The sequence below is a fragment of the Pinus tabuliformis genome, chromosome 7, assembly GCF_031772625.1.
Source record: "Pinus tabuliformis cultivar Carrire ecotype Pingquan chromosome 7, CPIR1, whole genome shotgun sequence".
In the NCBI taxonomy this organism is placed as follows: Eukaryota; Viridiplantae; Streptophyta; class Pinopsida; order Pinales; family Pinaceae; genus Pinus; species Pinus tabuliformis.
In genome coordinates this window covers 1,112,177,162-1,112,198,648 of record NC_142293.1, presented here as the reverse complement: position 1 = coordinate 1,112,198,648, position 21,487 = coordinate 1,112,177,162, and the positions used below count along the sequence as shown (strand labels likewise).

The 21,487-nt window shown below is 37.2% G+C and overlaps 2 protein-coding genes across 2 annotated transcripts; both read left to right on the top strand.

The window, feature by feature from the left end:
• Positions 1 to 9,655: 9,655 nt before the first annotated feature.
• LOC149251428 (uncharacterized) lies at positions 9,656 to 10,580 on the top strand. Its single transcript, XM_089453880.1, has 2 exons — positions 9,656 to 9,933; positions 10,052 to 10,580. The coding sequence occupies exons 1-2, from the start codon at positions 9,656 to 9,658 to the stop codon at positions 10,578 to 10,580; spliced, it is 807 nt and encodes a 268-aa protein (XP_089310006.1).
• Positions 10,581 to 10,633: 53 nt separating this feature from the next.
• Positions 10,634 to 11,837, top strand: LOC149251427 (uncharacterized). Its single transcript, XM_089453879.1, has 3 exons — positions 10,634 to 11,234; positions 11,359 to 11,524; positions 11,613 to 11,837. The coding sequence occupies exons 1-3, from the start codon at positions 10,927 to 10,929 to the stop codon at positions 11,835 to 11,837; spliced, it is 699 nt and encodes a 232-aa protein (XP_089310005.1). The 5' UTR covers positions 10,634 to 10,926.
• Positions 11,838 to 21,487: the final 9,650 nt, after the last annotated feature.

Sequence of the window (21,487 nt, the reverse complement as noted above, 5' to 3'; positions counted from 1 at the left end):
TCTCTCATCAATAAATGCCCAAACAAATAAATATCATGATTAAATGGAAATAATGAGCAATAAATGTGCTCCATATGGAAGCAACAAGAAAATGCAATACATGGCAAGTGGATCAAAACATATGGCCTCCATGAGAAATGATATAATCTATCATTGTGTAGCAGCTACAAGAGAGGCACTATCCAAACCATATGCTAGTGAGTGGCCACTGAACAACATGGCCATCATCTTCTCAACAATGAAGATCCTGCAATAAGATCATGAAGAAAACTAGAAACTTCTTCCATGGTCCACAAATGCATCAAACATAGCAATATGTCATAGAAGCAACAACATTATACATCGTTATAATTCAAAAACATCATAGCAACAGTAAATACTTTTTCTCATCATAGGTGAGCAACATATCATCAACGAGGCATAAGCAATAGATCAGTGAGAAACAAAACATGTATACTCCATGTATGAGTAACAAAATAAAAATCATCATGAGTACACAATATCTCATCCATCAACATGTATCAAACTATCATGAGAAACAAATATCATCTTCCTTTCCCATATTTTATCCATCTAACAATACATAAGAAACAATATGATTTTTCCATTTATGAGCAACAATATAACACATCATCTCTCAACCATGTAAATGTGTAGTAGAAGAAGCAACATATTCTCTTCATGTAGCTACAACACATGAATCATCCATCTAACACATATGAGAAACTTGCATGGTTCATCTAGAAATGAAAACATAAGGAATAATATGCGTAATCTACATGTACTTTCTCCAACACAACATCAATTTCCCATGGCAGCAACAAGTATAATAAAGCATGTCTATGATCTAGCAATGAAGATATTACTAACAAGGTACATTTTCCATGCAGCCATACTATCTCATCCAACATGCAATGTGTGGCACCAACAACAAAAATCTACCTGAAACACAATGCCAACACATTCCAAAACAATTTGGAAGCACAAATGCTCCCCTTGAAAGTGTGATCCCTCATCACACCTAGAAAATGCACATAAGAATAAATATATGGTTTCCATATCAACAAAAAAAAATCATAAAGACTTCAACATGTAGACTGGAACGAAATAGAACAAAAATAGAAATGCATTCCAGAGCCTCAAGAAATCCAAAAGAGGCCTATCCTTAACCGGTTGTGCTAGTGGGACTTGACAAAAATCACAACCTATCTATTCAACTCTAAACATAATTATAAATGCAGTTGAATTCTAAACTTATTTCTATATCAAATCTTTTTTTTTTGTTAATTGAATCCCAAGGATATGAAATTTGAACAAGATGGATTTACATAATAGTTCATAACATAGCAATTGCCAATTGAGTTACCCTTATAGGTAAAATGAAAACTTCTATTTAAAAATATGATAATAATTTTGAAAAAATTATAACAATTCAAAATAAAATTATTAATGTATGTTGAGTTTTCTGGATATACAGGTGGAATTAACATTATGTATTTTTATTTTCTTTATTTATCAAGAAAATCAATAATTCAATTGCTACCTCTCCCATCATGGCTCATACTCAATGAACACATGGTTGATGATTATAGCTACCACTATAATCTCATATATACTTGAGTGACACACTAGGGATTACCATAGCTACCATTATAACATCCTAGTATATCCACTTGGTTCCACACATGAAACACCAACTAGTTAAAATTTAAACATCTCAGCAAAAGCCTTAACAATGCATGCTATAAAAAATTAATTTACACCTTTGAAATAACATTATATCTATTTTACATAAAATTAACATTTTATATTCAACTAAATTTTATATACAAGTATATGACATAAAAAAATATTTAGTTATATTTATATTATATCAAATAATATTAAAAATTGTTGAAAAAATATTTAAGATTTAAAATCAACTAAATTATTGAGAAAAATATATATAATTGAAAATATAGTAAGTGGTATCTCTTTTTTCAACTAATTTATCTAAACTTAAATCTAATATAAAATACATCACAACTATTCCTAATCTCAAAAGTTAGTACAAAAATAATACTACTCATGGCTAGGAAAAAAATTAACATTCAATTGCATCATGTAATAATATAAAATTAAATCATCATTATCTTTACTAATATTACTAACAAGTGGAAAAATTCCACATATTATAAAATCAGCATCATATTTTAAAATATAAATATATCTATATAATAATTTTTATTTTTATAGTCAAAAACTTTAATTTTAACAATAGTTAATTACAAATATTGACACCCCATATTGTTCTACAACTTAAAAAATATAGTTTGATATATCTATATCATCTATATGCACTATATCTATATCATCTATATTTATATCATTGGCTTTTGAGACATTCCATAATTGCTATTCTCAAAATCACCTTAACCTTGAGAATGATTTGCCTCCTTCTCTTTCTGGCCAGAAATTTGAGGCACTCCATAAATGCTATTCTCAAAATAATCTTGAAAATGATTTACCTCGTTCTCTTTTTGCCCAGAAATTTGAGACACTCCATGAATGCTATTCTCATGAGAATGATTTGCCTCATCCTCTTTCTGGCCATAAATTTGAGGCACTCCATAAATGCTATTCTCAAAATAATCTTGAAAATAATTTATCTCTTTGTGACCAGAAAGTTCAGGCACTCCATGAATGCTATTCTCTAAATAAACTTGAGAATCATTTACCTCTTTCTCACCAGAAATTTGAGACACTCCATGAATGCTATTCTCATGAGAATAATTTGCCTCATCCTCTTTCTGGCCAGAAATTTGAGACACTCCATAAATGTTTTTCTCAAAATAATCTTGAGAATGATTTGCCTGGTCCTTTTTCTTGCCTTCAATAAACTGTTTAAAAAAGAATTATTTGTATTAGCTGATGAAAGCAAAAAAAATAAGAGCTATTTACCAAAAAAAACTAAAAGGACTGGCAAATTCACTTTCTTAATTTCAATAACCTATTTGCATAAATTAACTCATATTAATAACAGACAGGAAAAAAAACCAACATTAATTATATGCACCATAATCATAAATATTTAAATTAAATAAAAACAAAACAATTTTTTTTTTTAAATATACCAGTTTCTCAGTTTCATCTTTCCATATTAACATATAATCTCCAACCCCAAGCCCATGCCCTTTAACAAACTCAGCTGTCACAGGCATAAGAAAGAAAGGATCAGAGATGGAAACGAAATGATCAGAACCTCTAAGTAAAATGTCTATGTGGTATTGTATTTAAAATAGCTATGTAATGTTGTATTTAAATAAAGTTACAACTTACATGTATTTTCCAATACGTACATTCTGCTCTTGTTATTGGCCCAAGTTCTGCAGTCATGGTATTTTATATTTCACTTAAAATAACGCTAAAATCACATTTACAAATAAGTTGTGGAAAAATAAGATAAGTTGCTGAAAAGTAGCATATGAATGTCATACGTGTATCTTAAGCGCCAGATTTGAGGCAACGTCATGTCCTCTACTTCCATTATAATACCCTGTCTAATATCATCCAGCGGGGGAAGATGAGCCTCTGCGGCTTTCTGAGAGTATTTTGAATATTTATTAGTTATCAGCAATGTGAAATGATGTTGACTTTATTAGGAATATCTAGAATTTCAAAAGCTATAATTTAAATAAAATTAAAAATAAAATATTATTATATTTCAAAATTTGCTAATCTGATATTCAAAAAATTACAGAGAATCAAAATTTATTAAATATTCTAGGGTTAACATAAAAATACTCCCATATCTACCTATAATCCAAAATGTATATACACTTTGACATAAAGATGGGCCGTATAGTATAAAGAGGTGCGTACCTGGGGAAGCACCATTCTTCCTAAGCTACCTACATCGCTGTAGTGAAGCTGCTTCCGTAATAGTATGTCAAAGTTCTTGCCACACTTATCTCCCTGCATAAATAATAGTTTGCATAAATAACCGTCTGTTCTGTTGTGGCTACTAAAACTGAAAGGCATGGAATTATTAAAGAATTAACACACCTTATTCTCGATTGTGTAATGTGAAATTTTCTCATGCTTTCGAATTCGATTGCGCGGTTTGTTTGGACGAAGAGGTCGGTGGGTCACAGATTTTGACCGCTTCCACTCTTTCACAATATTCGCCCTTGTACTGCGATTTTCTTTGGAAAATTCTACAGGTTGGCCTATAGTTGTGGTTTCTTCTGGCCTGGACATGATAGTCGATTTATCATAGATTTCCAGTGACTTGTTCAGTGGAAAAATTGCTTCTGGCCCGGACATACCAGTGAGTTGCTTAATCTTTTCATTACTTGGCAAAAGGGAAGAATTAGAATTACAGTCCAACTGCATTGGGGATTGATGAGGATGATTTCCATTTCCATGTCTTGACACAATAGGATGATGACCTCCACCTCCATTCCAATTCCAGGACATAACAACATCAGAAGAAGAAGAACCCACCTGCCTTTGGGATTGATGACTTCCATTCCAGGGCATAACAAGAGAAGAAGAACCCACCTGCGTTTGGGATTGATGACCTCCATTCAAGGGCATAACAGAAGAAGAAGAACCCACCTGCGTTTGGGATTGATGACCTCCATTCCAGGTCATAACAAAAGAAGAAGAAGAACCCACCTGCGTTTGGGAGTGATGAACTCCATTCCAGGGCACGACAGAAGAAGAAGAAGAACCCACCTGCATTTGGGATTGATGATCTCCATTCCAGGGCATAACAAGAGAAGAAGAAGAAGAACCCACCTGCGTTTGGGATTGATGACCTCCATTCCAGGGCATAACAGAAGAAGAAGAAGAACCCACCTGCGTTTGGGATTGACTACCTCCATTCCGGGGCATAACAGAAGAATAAGAAGAACCCACCCGCGTTTGGGATTGAAGAGCATGAATTGCAATACCATAATTGATGAGGAAGAATTCCATTTCAATCTCTTAACAATATATAAAAGACGAAGTGTAATTTACCTGATGAGGATGTTGATATTGATGAGCATGGAAAGGCATAGAAGAATAGGGATGATGACGATGAATTCCTGCATGGACCGGTTGTCTGCCGCATTTGGGATCGTTGTCAAATTTGGAACCATGCGGCCAGATGAGCGCGGAGGTACACTGACCAACAGCATGGTCAACTCCGATCCTTGAAAGCATATAGTCCATGATTTCTACGATCCTGAATGGAGCACCATCAATTCCAAATCTTGGGACGACGGCATCAAGATGGATCATCCGATTGAGATCAACGTCACTATAATTGAAATCGATCGTTGAACAGTTAATTGAAATCGACCGTTGATCATCGTTCCTATCCTTTTCTAATTGTTGTCGAACATGTTGTAAAAAAATCAGAATACCTAGTTTCCCGCCTCCACATAATAGGGTCTTCTTCTTAATCCGGTAACCATCGAGCTTGAGCCGCTTTATTTCAGAAATATGGAAATCGAAACCAGATAGCCTACACCAGAGGTAGATAGCGCGTTCAAGCCAACTAAACAAATAATCCTTCTGCGCTGCAACTGGTTGTCTCTTTATATCACGAAATATTATATCAAACGGATCCATATTCGCTCCTTTAATCGGTAAACCTTTCAAACGAAGTTGAGGATCGGACGCTTGCAGGCTGGTATGACGAATTCAGACAGACCTGTTGGAAGTAATTGAGATTTTATCGAGACCAACAAGGCAGACTACTCCACCTCTGTATTTGGCTAATGGAGTTGTCTATAATGAGATTTTTTGGAGATTCCGGTGACGGAATCCTGCGGAAGAAATTGAGGCTAAATCTTGATTTGTTGCAGTTAAAATGGTTTTCTAACTGCATATTTGGATTCAGCACCCTGGAAAACCCCTGGGACGCTTTCATTGTGCAGAAACTAGCTATCAAACTTGCGATTCCAATAAATTCCTGCCGGATTTCGACCAGAAAAACCCGCCGAAAAAGCTTTCAAAAAGTAGCGTTATAGACAACTGCTTTGGCTAATTCCAATGGTGCCGCCTGCTTGTAGGTTAGTTGGTATCTTTTCTATGAAATTTGCTTCCAAAATCGGGGGTTCTCATGGCGCACAGAAGTGGAATCAGTCAGTCCAAATCTCTGACAGAATAAAATTCGGAAGACTTCACCTTAAAATTCGGAAGACTTCACCTTTGAAGTGAAATCGAGCTCTCTCCGGTGACCGTGTTCCTAAAACATGAGTCGGTGTTTTAAACTTATATAAATTTCAAAGACATTCAATGACTTGAAGTTGAAAACACGTCATAAATGGACGTCCTCCCAATTTCCAGATTTTCCAACGAACTGAGACAAAGATCAATAAAAATAGATCGACACCGCATGATTACCTTAAATTTCGGAGAATTTTATTATTCGATATTTTATATCGAATTACAGTTATTTTTAAAAATAAGTTATTTTTAGCATTTAGTTATTAATTAAAAATATTTTAAAAATAGATCAAGAAGAAATTAAAAGCACTATCAATTAATGTCAAGCTAAACTACAGATAATATATTTTTTAATTTAATAAAAGTAATTTTCCAATGTAACTAAAAATAAAATAAAAAACAATTAAGAATATAAGATTTTAAGTGGTGATACCTATAGGTTTTCTCACTTAAAATTAAACATTCCATTTTTATTTTTTTTAATATGTTTTATTTTTATTTTTTTAATAAGTTTTAATAAGAAAATGATTATTACTACCAGTTATATTATAGGGCATATAATATTAAATAAAATGAAAAAAATATTATTAAATTTGAATTATTATTTATATTATAAACCAAATATTTTTTCCCTAATATTTTTAATAATTATTTATAATATTATATAAATATTATATTTTTAAATAAATATTTAAATAATAATTTTTATATGTATGTTATCTCTTAATTTATTACTAAACATAAAAATAATTTCATATTTTTTTATTTTTATTTTGAACACACTAATAAAAATAAATATTTTAATAATAAGAAGTTTTTATTTTTAGTTACATTATATTTTATATACATAATTTATATTAAAATATCTTTAAATAGACATTTCTATGTGTGTATATTTTCTTATTAGTATATCTATATCATAGAAATATTTCTCTCTCTATTATGTATTAGAAAACCTGGAAAAACTCTCTCTCTACACACAAATACAATGTTTTTTATTATTAGAATTCTCCCTCATACTCTAAATTAGACATCTCTCTTACTTACTTTTCCATGCATTAAGTTCATATAAATTTATTTTACAAAAGCTGCAATATTTTATTGATTGTGAGCACTAAAATATTTTGTTTACTTTCTCTCTATGTCTATAAGTTGTAACACCTATCTCATTCAATCGAATTAAAAAAAAAATAAAAATTGTTTTGCCTTCTTATTATTGATCTCGTTTTGCATTACAATTTCCAAGGCTTACCTATAACACTGGCTCAATGTATAAATATTAATGTGACACATTGATTTACATTTAATGAATCATGGGAAAATAAAATAGAATCGATATACATAAGTCATTATTGCACATTAATTAATTTAATAGAGTTATTGATAGCAGTACTATGCTATGCGTTATACTCACATGGTTAATGCTTCTGCATGAAATCGCTAGAAGGCTATGGTGGCATGCGACAACTCGTCTAATCTGTCCCCTACGATCTAGGGAGTACCGAATCGAACTGTGTTTGAATCTTTCAAATGCAAAGTAGAGGGCAGCTACTCTAGCTCAGTTTCTGGGCAAGTTTATGATTTGAAGAGCTGATCCACAAGGACTCTAATAAGCTCTTAGTGATAGCTTTTCATCCTCCTTGTCATCCCTTAATGTGTCCTTGACTGATAGCTTCTGATTTGAGCAAAAACTGTGAATTTTTGAGCAATCTGTGACCCGGAAACCAAGAGAAACGAAAGTTTCGTTCTTTAGTGCAGGCTGTACAAAGGTTGTTTGCATTTCAGCGCAGTTCCCGAAGGGGCTACCTGCGCTCTTAGTCACCGCATTCGGCGAATTTAATCAAAAAAATTCGAAATTCGGCGTATTTAATGGACAGTCGAATTTATTCGTTTCAATTCGGCGTATTTAATGGCGTATTCGAATTTGAATGCGTATTCGAATTTTTGTCGAATAAATTCGACATTAAAATCGATTAAATTCGTTTTAATGCGTTCAAATTCGTTTTTCGGGCATGCGTGTTGGTAAATTGCTGTTTTAGGCTTTAGATTAGGTTTTATTGTTGTTTTCATTGCCGCCGCACGACAGAGACAGAGAGACTACACTGTAAGTCTGTAACACGACGCGTCGACACCTTGACGGCTCGGGCTAGGGTTTCATTGCCGCCGCAGGCCCGCACACGCTGTAACTTGTAAGTTTTTCATGAAATACATATATTAGCTACCCATTATAAATGATCAAGGCTCTTAGTATGAGTTTGTTTCAATATGAGGATCGAGGCTCTTGCTACGAGTTTGTTTTTTATCGAGATTTATCAAATGCACCCTTCCGAGGAAAAAACAAAGATGCAAATGTATTGTCGTCTTGCTATATAGAGTATACACAGTGAAGCACGAACCTTATTACACTCTTAAAGGTTTGCAGATATTGACGAGTCATACGCTGAAATGAGACAATCTCATAGAAGTTTATACGGATATACCACTGGAACAGCATCCTAAAATTTAAATAGCTTTGATGAAATAGATATACGGTATACCCATTAGTAATTACCCACTGGAACAGCATCATTCGGGAGCTTTGAAGAAATAGATATACCCATTAGAACATTATTATTCAAGCTCATGCTTTTAAAGTTTTACCTTAATAAAATAGATACACGGGTGTATGCAAGAGATGATTTTTGCTCAGTTTCTTTGTTTTCCATAAGTATTTGCTCATATTGAATCAAAACAAATCTTTGCACTTAAAATTTTAACTTGTAGACCCTATTCGTGTGGAATTTTATGATCTGTAATTCATATCACAGCATTCAAGTTCATCTACGCGGAGGGAAAAGAAGACTGATAAATTTAATAACTTTTGAGCCCAGAAAACTTTATAATTCAGTTTTGAGAACTTGAAAGTTGAGGTAAGGTTCACCGAGGAAAAGGGTTGATTGTGCTAGTAATTGAAGTAACATTTATCTGGAAAAATATTCAGCAGATTAAACGTGGAAGTAGCTGGAAACTAGCATCCCATATCATACACCCACTAGAACAGTCTTAAATCAGGCTCATTCTATTCACTCAATAGACAGAAAGGTAGTTTATTCTAGGCTCAATTCCAGGCTCATTCTAGGCTCAAATTTCAATGTATTCTATTACTAATTTACTATACAGAAAGCCTGAAAGGTAAGCCAGAAACAAGCTGAACAGAAAGGTAGTGTCCACTGTCCAGTTCCACTGTCTTTCACTGTTATTTCAACAGTCATAACAAGATCAAACCTCTGTAATTTTATGTCAAGCCACTGTTCTGTAATAAATTATAATGATATCAGCCACTGTAATTATGTTCTAACTTCTCACTGTGTTGAAGGCTGAAGCCTGATTTGACTGTGTTGAATATGACTAACGAAAATGTAATTTCAACACGAATTGCAGGCATTTCAGACATTGAACAAACTTCTAAATTCCAATGGCACCCCCAAAGTCAACTGCTGTAGCTTGGACTTTTATCCAAAAAGATGGTTCTAATCTTTCATGTCAGCTGTGTGGACATAATTTCAAGGGCACTTTGACTAGAGCAGTGGATCACCTTCTCGGTATTACCAATGGAAGTGGAGGTGGTGTTGAAGCCTGCAGTAAGATCACTGATGAACAAAAAGCCAAAGTGGATAAAGACCATTCCAGTTCACAGATGCAAAGGCAGAAAATGGTGAATAAGAGGCAGCGAATTGAGAGGGAGATTGCCATGTCTTCCTCCACCATTAATTCAGTTTCAAACATTGGTGGATCTAGTTCTACAACTCCTCAAGCAAAAACAGGTGTGCCGAAAAAATTAAATCAATTCTGGAAACCTGTTGAGAAACAGGAAGTTGATGACGTTGTTGCTGAGTATTTTTTATGCATGTGCAATTCCCTTTAATGTGGCGACGAGTCCATTTTTTACAAATGTAATTAAAAAGGCCATTGATTTTGGGAAGGGCTATGTTCCTCCTGGATCTGAAGCTTTAAGGACAACTTTGCTAAAGAGAGCGAAAGACAGAGTGACAGAAAAGTTGGCTGATATTAGAGAGTCCTGGAAGCTTACAGGATGCACAATTTTGAGTGATGGTTGGTCAGATTTGTGTCATCGCCCATTGATCAATGTGCTTGTTTATTGTCCTCAAGGGGTAGTTTTCTTGAAGGCAGTGAATGCAATGGATCAAGTGAAGACATCAGAATTCATTTTTGGAATTTTGGATGAAGCGATTCAAGAAGTTGGGGTGGAAAATGTTGTCCATGTTGTTACAGATAATGCATCAAATTGTGTTGGTGCAGGGAAGCTGATTATGGAAAAAATATGGGCAGATTTATTGGACCCCTTGTGCAGCTCATTGCTTGGATTTAATGTTGCATGACTTAGCCAAATTTCCTTGGGTCAATGAAACAATCCGAAGAGGCAAATCAATTTCAAACTTCATCATCAACCATCGTCTCACTTTGAGCATATACAGGAAGAATGCATCAAAAGAGTTGTTGAGGCCTTGTGATACAAGGTTTGCCACTTTTTATATTACTCTGAAAAGAGTTGTTGAGGAAAAAGCGAGCCTAAGAGCTGTTTTTTGCAGCACTGAGTGGGAGAGATCTACTCTCTCAAAAGAAACTAAGGGGAAAAATGTTGAACAAATAGTGCTCAGTAATGGCTTTTGGGAAAATGCAAACAAGGTTTTAAAAATTTGTGGCCCAATTGTTAATGTGCTCCGCATGGTTGATGGTGACAAACCTTGTATGGGTTTTGTTTATGAAAGCCTTGATCGTTGCAAAGAGGCCATTGCAACTGCTTTTGATAATGTGGAAGCTGATTACAAGGAGATATGGGATTTAATTGATAATAGATGGAAGAAGATGCATAGTCCATTACACGCAGCAGCATGCTATTTGGACCCTAGATTGTTTGGGTTGCCAAGACATAGGGACGAAGAAATCATGAATGGACTTATCCAATCTATTGAGAAGCTAAATCCAGATCTAGAGATTGCAGGTTTGATCAGAAGTCAGTTGAGAGCATACAGGTAAATGTCTATTGAATTATATTCCTTTGCATGCAATTATATGAATCTTGTTGTTAATGTCTTGCAATTATATGAATCTTGTTGTATATGAACTGATTGAGACTCTCAACTTGAATGCATACAGGTTAGAAGAAGGATTATTTGGAACAGTATCAGCAAAGTATGATAGGAGCAAAAGTGATCCAACACTATGGTGGGAATGGTATGGTTCAGGGGCACCAGAATTGCAAAATTTTGCAATGCGTATCTTAAGCCAAGGAGCAAGTGCATCAACATGTGAAAGGATTGGAGTTCCTTTGACCACATTCATTCCAAAAAAGAAATAGACTGTCATCTCAAAAATTAGAAGATCTTGTTTATGTTCGTAGTAATTTGCAGTTGGCATTGAAGAATGTGGCTAAAGAGTCATCCAATTCTTCTACTCCGTGGATCGATCCTGTTCCAAATGCAACAATGGGTGATGCTGATTTGTACATTGATAGTGACAGGGAATTCGCTGATGAATCTGGTGCTGAAGCATCTAGCGGATCCATATCTCATACTGCTCTTGATGACATAGAACTTTTTGATATAACAAGTGGGCAACAGGAACGTCAAGAATAAAACTTGTGTTCCTGTTTTAGAGTTCTAGTTTAGTTTTTGCATGAACAATTTGCTAGAGCCTAAAACTGCCAAGCTAGCTGCTACTTTAAAGTTTAAAGTTTAAACTCTCTTTTTATCTAATGTGGAAGCTGTTCACTCTTATTTGATGACTATTTACTCAGTACTGTTCTATTCGCTTTGATGGTTACATGGTACATCATATTTTGGTTGGTGATCAAATGGTATCTTTTAGAAATTTTCATTATTTCTTTGTCAATATGGTTGACTCATTAGAAATTTTCATGTGCTACATAAGTTATAAGTTATAACTTGCTGATTTTTCCTATACATTTCAAGCTTTTCATCGAATTATGCTTTGACTCCATTATTAATATAATTTCTAACAATAAGATAGTCTTTATAATTGTATAAATCTGCCCTCTATCTTTAATATACATTTTTTTTTTTCGAATTTCTATATGTCGAATTTTATGTCGAATTTTAGACAAAATTTGAGTTGCCGAACTTTATTCGAATTTCAAGGTCCTCGATTTCGAATTCGAATTCGAACCTGGTGACTAAGCCTGCGCTGAAGGTCAAACAGGCAGTGTCCCACCTGCGCTGGACCAGTCTTGCCTTGTGCTACTGGGGTTTCCTGTTGTTTCTTGCCCTGTTTTCACTCTTGTTTTTGTTGTTTGTTACCAGTCAGTGTGCCTATCTGAAACCAACTTTCCTTGTCACTATTCCGCCTCGGTTGTATAAATAAACTGTGTTTGTTCTTTGCGTATTTCTTGTACATTTACAGTTTCCCATAACGAAAGTGAACTAGTCTTGTTGTGGCCTCTTAGATCTAGACCTGTGATAAAGTGTCGTTTTGATCTTAAGAGTTAGTTTGTTTGCTGTTCATAGCTGATTGAGCTTTTACTTTCGTCATATGGTTTGAATTTATACATTTCTAGTGTCGAAACAAGTAAATCTTAAGGTCTCTTTTGATTTTGGACAAGCTTGTTTGCTTTCACTTGAAATTGAATTCAAAATTATACAACAGCTTTCTTTTTGCATTACGCCAACATTAAGAAAGAGAAAAGAAATACTTGCATCTTTGCATTTTGCATATAAGTTTGTATGTTGATTTAGGGAAAAAGTGCATTAGCGAGTGCTCTTTGATCTGTGTGAAAAGATTTTGTCTCTCTTTTCCCTCAGTAGTTAAGATTTTCATAAGTCGAAAAGATTGAAAAAGCTTGCTTCTCATCTTAGACTGCATTTAGGAATTTGTATCAATACATCTCGTGGTGAACCTTGAAAGGCAAACTTTAAAAAGATCAACTTAAAATATATCGAATGAACCTAACAACGCTTTGAAACATAACGCAAACATCTAGAGGTCTAAGCTAGAGACGTGTTCTGGCGTCGTTAAACGTAGTGACTGTCGATCTCGACGAAGGTGGGTGATTCCTCCTGAGAGTCGGTGGCACTAATACGGACTTGTGCTCCCACGTACCGTCGCGTATATATTGGGAGACCCCTATAGGAATAAAGCCTTTATCCATAGGAAACCGTGTCGACCGCCATATTGATCGCAATGCAGTGAACACAGCATTCATGAAGATCGACCACCCGTACCGTAAAACGTATTCTGTGGTTTTGCGAAAGGTTTGGCACACCCTCTGCCTAGATCACCAGAGCAGTTTCTTTTGGCCTTTTTTCAAACTCTATAACTGAAAAAGTCCAACCGAGCATTTGTCACTTCGGGCTCGTTAATACATCGAAGGAGACTAGAGTCATCTTTAGCTTTTTCTCAACTCTTAAAAAGTGAAAAAGCAAGTTGTGTCTAAAAGCGTCTAATAAAATTCATTCAATTCGGAAACAAAAATTTCCCCTTTTAATATTTTAGTTGATCGAGTAATCCGCAATCGTGGAAGAAAGTCAATTGAAACCCCGTCGTTCGCGGAGGCTTACGAGTCAACTGTCTTTGTCCCCGGAATCGAAAACAGTACGGGCAAAGCGAACTCGTTTAACCGGTTCAAAATCCCCTTTGAAAGTTAGAACAAGTGTTCCGACTGCATCTGAGGTTCCGGTTACTCCTTACATTTCTCGAAACCCTGCCTCTATAGAAGAATTTCAACAGCCACAGAAGGACAGTAATACTGATCCTAGTCTGGGGGCAAATACTTGTGTAACTGAACCAGTTCCATCTGTAACCGGTCCAAAAAGTTTTGTTCCCCAAACAACTGTCGCTGTCGAAGCAACCACTTCTTCGGCACCAGAAATATTTTACGGACCTGACGGTCTTCCTCTTCCACCGGGTTTGATTGCGATAGAGGAAATCACAGAGGATCCGCAAGCAAGTACTCCAACTCATTTTGGAGTCGGGGTCACTCTATTTCCTTCATCAGAGGTTAATCCACCACAAGTGGAAGTTCCTGTAGAATCGCTAGGCAATCTATTGGATAGACTTAAGATGTCTGAACAACCGTCATCGTCTAGGACTGTGTCAAATGACATAGCGACCGCAGAAGCCCCTGCCGTCACTCCAACGATGTTTGCCAGCATACCAGCTGTCCAAACTAGCTCTCAACAGCTAGAAGGAGTCCACCAAGGGACTATTTCGACAGTATGGTCTGTTCCAGTTTGTTCATCCGGAGTAATACCCGGTAATTCTTATGTTGAAACTCGACAAATTGATCCTCATGGAGGTCAATTTGGGCCATCTAGTCCTCAAGGACAAACAATCCCTCTGAGTTCCGGATTGCTACCATATGGGGGGCAGTATGCCTTTTCATTACCTCCTCCGGGAGGATATCCATATGGCAGTTCTCAAAAGTATTCAGGTTATACTAGAATTGCATCAAGTAGTTGGGTACCTATGCTACCTCAACAACCAAGGATTGTATATTCTATGCAACAGTGCGTGCCTGTGACGAACATCCCAACCACACCGGCTATTGTAACCGTGTCGCAAGTTCAAGCGCTACCTGTTACATGTCAACCTCAGATTTCTCAGGTTGTAATGCAACAGTCGCTTGACCATGGGTCACAACCACAATCGCCAACTGGTGGGACGACACAAGTACAAACGGGTACAATTACCCCACACCTTGGTCCAATGATTAGCATGGCGCAACAAAACATGGCGTCACAACCATGGCTTGTACAATACCAACAACCGCAGTTCCAGCAAGTGTACCAAGGTTCTGAGCAGCAGATCTTTGCGAATAGTGGACAACCGTATATCGAAAACGGTCAAAACCAACCACTTTACAGTGGTCAAGTCCACCAACCGTATCAGTCATACCAACATCAATTACATTATGCTGGTATGCAAAGGCCCACTGCTCAAGCGATTCCATCGTACCCTGGTTACGCTTCGCCTAACCTGAATCAACAGTTACCATTCGTGGCAACTTTAGAGTTACCCGATTTACACCGTTTAACCAACGATCCGATTGCTTATGCCCCTTGGTGGCCAGCGATTCCTCATAAACTTCCATCTGACATTCCTAAATTCAATGGAAATCCAGGTGAAGACCCGTCGAATCACGTGATGACTTTTCATCTGTGGTGTTCGTCGAACACCCTTAACGACGATTCGATAAGACTTCGCCTTTTTCAGAGGACATTGACAGGTCCAGCGGCTAAATGGTATATTGAATTGCCAAGAGCCTCTTTCGACAATTTTAGTTCCCTAGCCACGACTTTCTTAACCCACTTTCAATTACCGATAAGGTATGAAACGGGAACAGAAAAATTAACCAACTTCAAACAGACAACCGCTACCCATATATCTGATCATATACATGAGTGGCGTCGTCATCGTAGGATGGTGAAAACATATGTTCCCGATCAGCTATTAGCTGAATGGTTTATAAAGTCATTACTTCCGGCTATTACGGAAGATATGGCCAAGGGGGGAGTCGTAACAGAGGAGCAAGTGATTGCTCGTGCACAATATTTGGACTTAGTTTATACTCAGTCCGGCACACTCTATGACAAAATACCTGACGCCCCTAGACCAGAGTTTTCAATTCCTCCCCCTCCTAAATCAAATAGTGACTCTCATGCCGGTGATGGCGTGATTGGCACAACAAACGCGAAATCGATAAAGGCTTCGTCAAAGAAAGCCCGTAAGAATTCGGATCAAAATGCAAAAGAAGAAATTCTTGCTTCGAAAGTAAATGCCGTATCGGAAGATAAAGGCAAAGAAACCAATCAACCAAGAAGCAAGAAGAATCAAAACAAAGGGAAGAAGAAGGAACAAGGAGAATCATCTCCTAAAAGATCTTCTTCAAACTCTCCTAGGAAAGGAAAACCAAAAAGTCCATGTTTTATATGTGACGAGGATCATTGGACAACAGACTGTCCATACAAAGCTGAAATAAAAAGATTCTTTAAGAGTCCGAAAAATCCAGCTGTGTTGATTGATCCATTTCCCAACCCAGGTCAAAATATGGTTGATAGTGGAAATGCTTCCCCAAGCCAGGTTCTGATGTTGTCGACCTCCAAGAAACAGAATGATGCTTTGATTTCGACAGGGAACAAAGATTACGGCAATCCGAAGTTGTCGAACGGTAAGGGAAAAGATCAACCAAGCAGTTCGACGACAACTTCGACAGAAGTTGTGCCATCATTTATTACAGGAAGCATTCCATTGATCCACGGAAGGAATCATTCTCTCCAAAATATTGGAGTAATTTTCCTAAAAGACCCTACTTCCATAGGTACTTTTGCCTTACCGCCTCAACGGCCACAGTGGAATATGAAACCTTCTATTTCTAATGGATCTAAAGCTTCGAGGATAGTTCCTATCTCAGGTCAACCTCGTTAAAAAATGAAATAAAGAGTCAAGAGGATAGTTCTTTACGACGTCAACCTCATTAAAAAATGAAACGACCCCCTAAAGACTAAGGGGTATGTGCCTCGTTTGCATTATTATGCTGGGGGCATACAACATAAGTTCGAGCAGTTTTACCGCGGAATTTATGCTCGTTAAAAAATAGAAAAGCGAGATCCGAGTAGTTTTAGCATCATAGTTCATGCTCGTTAAAAAATAAACATAAGCTTTTGAGCAAGTTTAAGCTCGTTAAAAAATGAACCTATTCCGGTAAATAACCATTGTGATCGTAAATTTATTAGCCATAATAAGCCTTGGTCGTGTTTGCACCCACCACCTCCATTCGATTTGGCCAATCGTTCACCTCCATATGATTGTTTACCCATTTTGAGGAACAGCTGCGAAGAGTGATTTCACTTAACCATCCTTGTGACACTGCCGTGATTGGAAAATTCCAACATGTACCTGGAATCTGCTGCTATCCCTGTTTATCACTCGTTCCTCAAAAGACGAGTCTTCTTTGAGCTCTTTTCTCCTGACTCGTAAAATATGAAAAGTTTGCCGAGTTTTGGCCTTCCAGCTCGTTAAAGTAACCGGAAGAGCTATCCCTCCTCTAGATTTTAATCTTTTTGGACCTGAGGGATTATTGCACAAAAAGGTCGAGCGCTTGTTTTATTCGGCTCGTTAAAGTAATCGAAAACTCATCCCTTCTGTATTGTTTTATACTTTTTCGGACTTAAGGGATTAGATGACGAAAAAGGAATTTTGGAGTTAACTTTCTGTACCTTTTCAGACTCTCTAAAAATGAAAAGGACCGAGTTTTCCTTGTCGTTAGACTCGTTAAAATGATTAAATAGCGACAAACTTGTCTTTAGACGAGAACGAGTTTCCCTATCGCTAGGCTCGTTAAAACATAGCGATGGGCTTGCCCGAAGGGCAGGTTATAGAACAATCATATGTTATCCTCTTCAAGCTTGACAAAAATAAAGAGGTACTGGTCAGAAATGACTGGGGACAAATTGGGAGAACCTCAAAGCTTTAATGGTAGCAAGTCGCTCTTGAACATGACACTTTGTCCTCCGTATCACATCGGGTTAGGTTGTTTCATTCACCGGTCTCATCACCATGGTCCTCGCCAAACCATCCACATTTGGGGTAATGCTACCGATCCATCACATCAGTGTCGTTATATGTTCAAGAGGTTTGTTCAGAAAGAGTCAACCGTGTCCCATCCATTGCCATACATTATCCTTCATCCACCCATGATCGCCACCCTGAATCATATTTCACAGATTGTTTTCACCTCCACTAAAATCATTAGCTCCGTTCTGTGTCACTGATGTGGGATTCATTAAGGCCCTCCTTTGACGGATCGCTTCTTTTCGACTTCAGCTCATTCTCCAAGAAGTTGATCTAGGGACAAAACCCCCAGTACTTTGAAGCTTGCATGCCTCAATGGCAAGTTTCTCACTTCCGGCGACAGGTATACATTAATGACCTTCGACCAGAAGATTTTGCGTGGTGTTCGACGCCAAGTCCTTTATTCACACCACGTGAATTGTACTGCAGTACCTTGAGGGTCATTGTCATTATTGGTGATTCCTCTCGTGCTTGTTAACGGTTTACATTATTGACCGGTAATCAAGCGATGTCTTTCCATGTTCGACTTCAGCGCAATTCTCACATGGATCGACTTGTACTTAGAGTGAAGATCGAATGAGTTTGAAGACCCCGGATCTAGTTTCATCCATCCGGGCTGCGATATATATTCAGGATATAAAGGCATTTGTTATGTACATCATTGCAGCAGATGATCATCCTACTCAAAGGATGATAATTTCAGCAGAGAATTATCAGTCTACCATCAGACGATCGTCTGTTCTATGTACCAAAATGAATTTATAAAGCTGAGCATGGGAATGCCCGCCTCAGCTAGATCATGAAAGCAGAATGAAAGATAATGTATTGTATTGTATTTTATTACAGGGCACCTCTAAGCAATTGAATGAACTTCAGATCCTCCTGATAAAGCATTTCACCCGATAAACGACCTCATACTTTAGGGGGCAACTGTTATAGACATTTTTGTGCCTAACAGCATGAAGCATGAAATGTCAATAATCTAAGGGATCCAAAGTCCCTAAACATGTTGTTCCTACCCCTAGAGGAACAAGGTCAGCAAACCACAACACTGAAAATCAGTTCTCCACCTAAAAACACTCAAAAACAAGTTATTTCTGGATCATGTCAGCTGCTCCACTGAGCATCTGCGCTGAATGTCAACTGCTCCACTCTATACCTGTGTTGAATGTCAAAAGCAATTAAGGCTACCTGTGCTGGGCGAGATTGGCCAAGTGGCACAGTCATTCTGCAAGGTGTCAAATGCCTAGGAAGCTTCCAAAATGACACTTGGATCAGGGAATTCGCCTTGTGATGAGTAAGAGGATCTAGATCTACAAGTGGAAGCAAGAAACTCCAAGTGGACTCAAGAACTGAAGTATAACTGAAGTGGGAGAGGACACTAGTCAGCTTCATGTCAGTCTCAAGCTGACTCATCCTTTCTCCAAATCTCCTATATATAGAGCTCTCTCATGAGGTCTAGGGAGGCTGGAATTTTGTGCAAGGAAGTGCTGTTGGTTTGAGTATAGAACTATTGGGTGATTTCTTTGAAGGAGGTGAAGAGGAGATTTCTTTCTGCTGGGAGGTGTTGCTGGATTGGGACTCTTATGGTTGTAACACTCTCAGAACTTTACTTCTTCCATTAATAAAGCATTTGAGGTTCTTCTATATGCATGTGTCTTTGTGGTGTATTGATGCCTGTATATTTGATTTATTCTAATCCTTGAATCAATTATGGATGTATGCTTCTTGTAGTTTCCCTTTCTTGTGCTTTTGCAGGATCTTTGTGTAGCTGGGCCAGTGAAAGAGCAAGGAGCTGGGAGCAAGCAGCAAAGAGAGAAGATTGGATCAACCATTAGCGCAAGACAACGGTTAGTGGAATCCTTTTCCCTCTCTCTTACATCTCATAAAGAAGTAATCTTGAATAGCTTTGTATTCAGTTGTTGCTGAGGTACTATCACCCTTAGAGTGGGATAGGGTCATTCCGTATTGGATACTTTTCCCAACAACATCCTCCAAGCATCCCCAACATGTATACAACTAATGAAGTAGGCCAAGAAAATGTCTGTGGCATGCTAAGCTATTATGCCAACTTTAGCACTAAGACCACCACCTCCAACTCCTCAAGATGCCAACTTTAGCACTAAGACCACCACCTCCAACTCCTCAAGAAATAACCTCAACATCTCTGACATGTGCAACAACATCTCATCACCTGTGGCTGCAACCTCATCACCTACAATATCAACATCATTTCAAACTAATTGGCTCCAACACTGGTGGAAGAACCTCGAATACAAGCAACCAAAACACAATACATGAAGTAGCAATCTAATGTCTCCAAGACATGTAGATATATATATAGCACCAAGAGCAACTCTCAAGCCTCCTTCAGCAACAACATCTCCAACCATCTCAACATGAATGGAATCCATCATCTCCAACCAACTCAACATGACTGGAATCTATCTCCTCAATAGTGACAACATCATCTCAACTAGGTATAGCCATATGTATGTTGATATCAATTCCAACTAACATGACCATCAACCAATCATTCATCACCAAGTCCACATCACTCATACACATGACAAGCATCACCTCCAATCATGTTGACATCAATGCCAACACTACAAGGCCAAAAAACTCTTCCTTTGGCATTGATTTCAACCTCCATCCAACAAGTGAGGCTGACTCAATAATCCAAAATGTTGCCCCCCTTGACATAAATGGCAAAGGGCCATATCAACACTAAAGAACAATTCTAATAATGTCAGATGTGTGCAGGTCCCCTTGTCATGCACAACACCATGTTGATGTAATGTATAATGTATTTCCTAGAAGATAAACATGAAAACAAGGAAACATGTTTCAAAACCCCTAGCCAATGCAATGCCATCACTAAAGAGACTGAAAAAAGCCCCCCTTAAGCATGTAATGGAGCTATAATCAACACTTTTCCTATTCTTGCCAAGTGCGAGAGACTACTCCTCATGGAACATGACTCTAAGTGACTTTGGACATGATATACAATACATTGCAACATATGCTTCATGCAGAAAATACATTGTTGTGACATATACACATGACTGACATATGAATCATCTACACCTATCACCAACCATGACTATATGGACCCAAGTTTACATCAAACACCTAATATCTTGGGCTACATCAAGGATATAGAAGATGAAACATGACATGGACTACCATTGACCCATACATAGATAATGTAAATACATGATAAACACCAAGGGTCTCTCCATGAGCAATGTGCCCAAAAGATGAAACAATGATAGTACTCAAATGTTTCATACGCACAATGGTTCTCTCATCAATAAATGCCCAAACAAAGAAATATCATGATTAAATGGAAATAATGAGCAATAAATGTGCTCCATATGGAAGCAACAAGAAAATGCAATACATGGCAAGTGGATCAAAACATATGGCCTCCATGAGAAATGATATAATCTATCATTGTGTAGCAGCTACAAGAGAGGCACTATCCAAACCATATGCTAGTGAGTGGCCACTGAACAACATGGCCATCATCTTCTCAACAATGAAGATCCTGCAATAAGATCATGAAGAACACTAGAAACTTCTTCCATGGTCCACAAATGCATCAAACATAGCAATATGTCATAGAAGCAACAACATTATACATCATTATAATTCAAAAACATCATAGCAATAGTAAATTCTTTTTCTCATCATA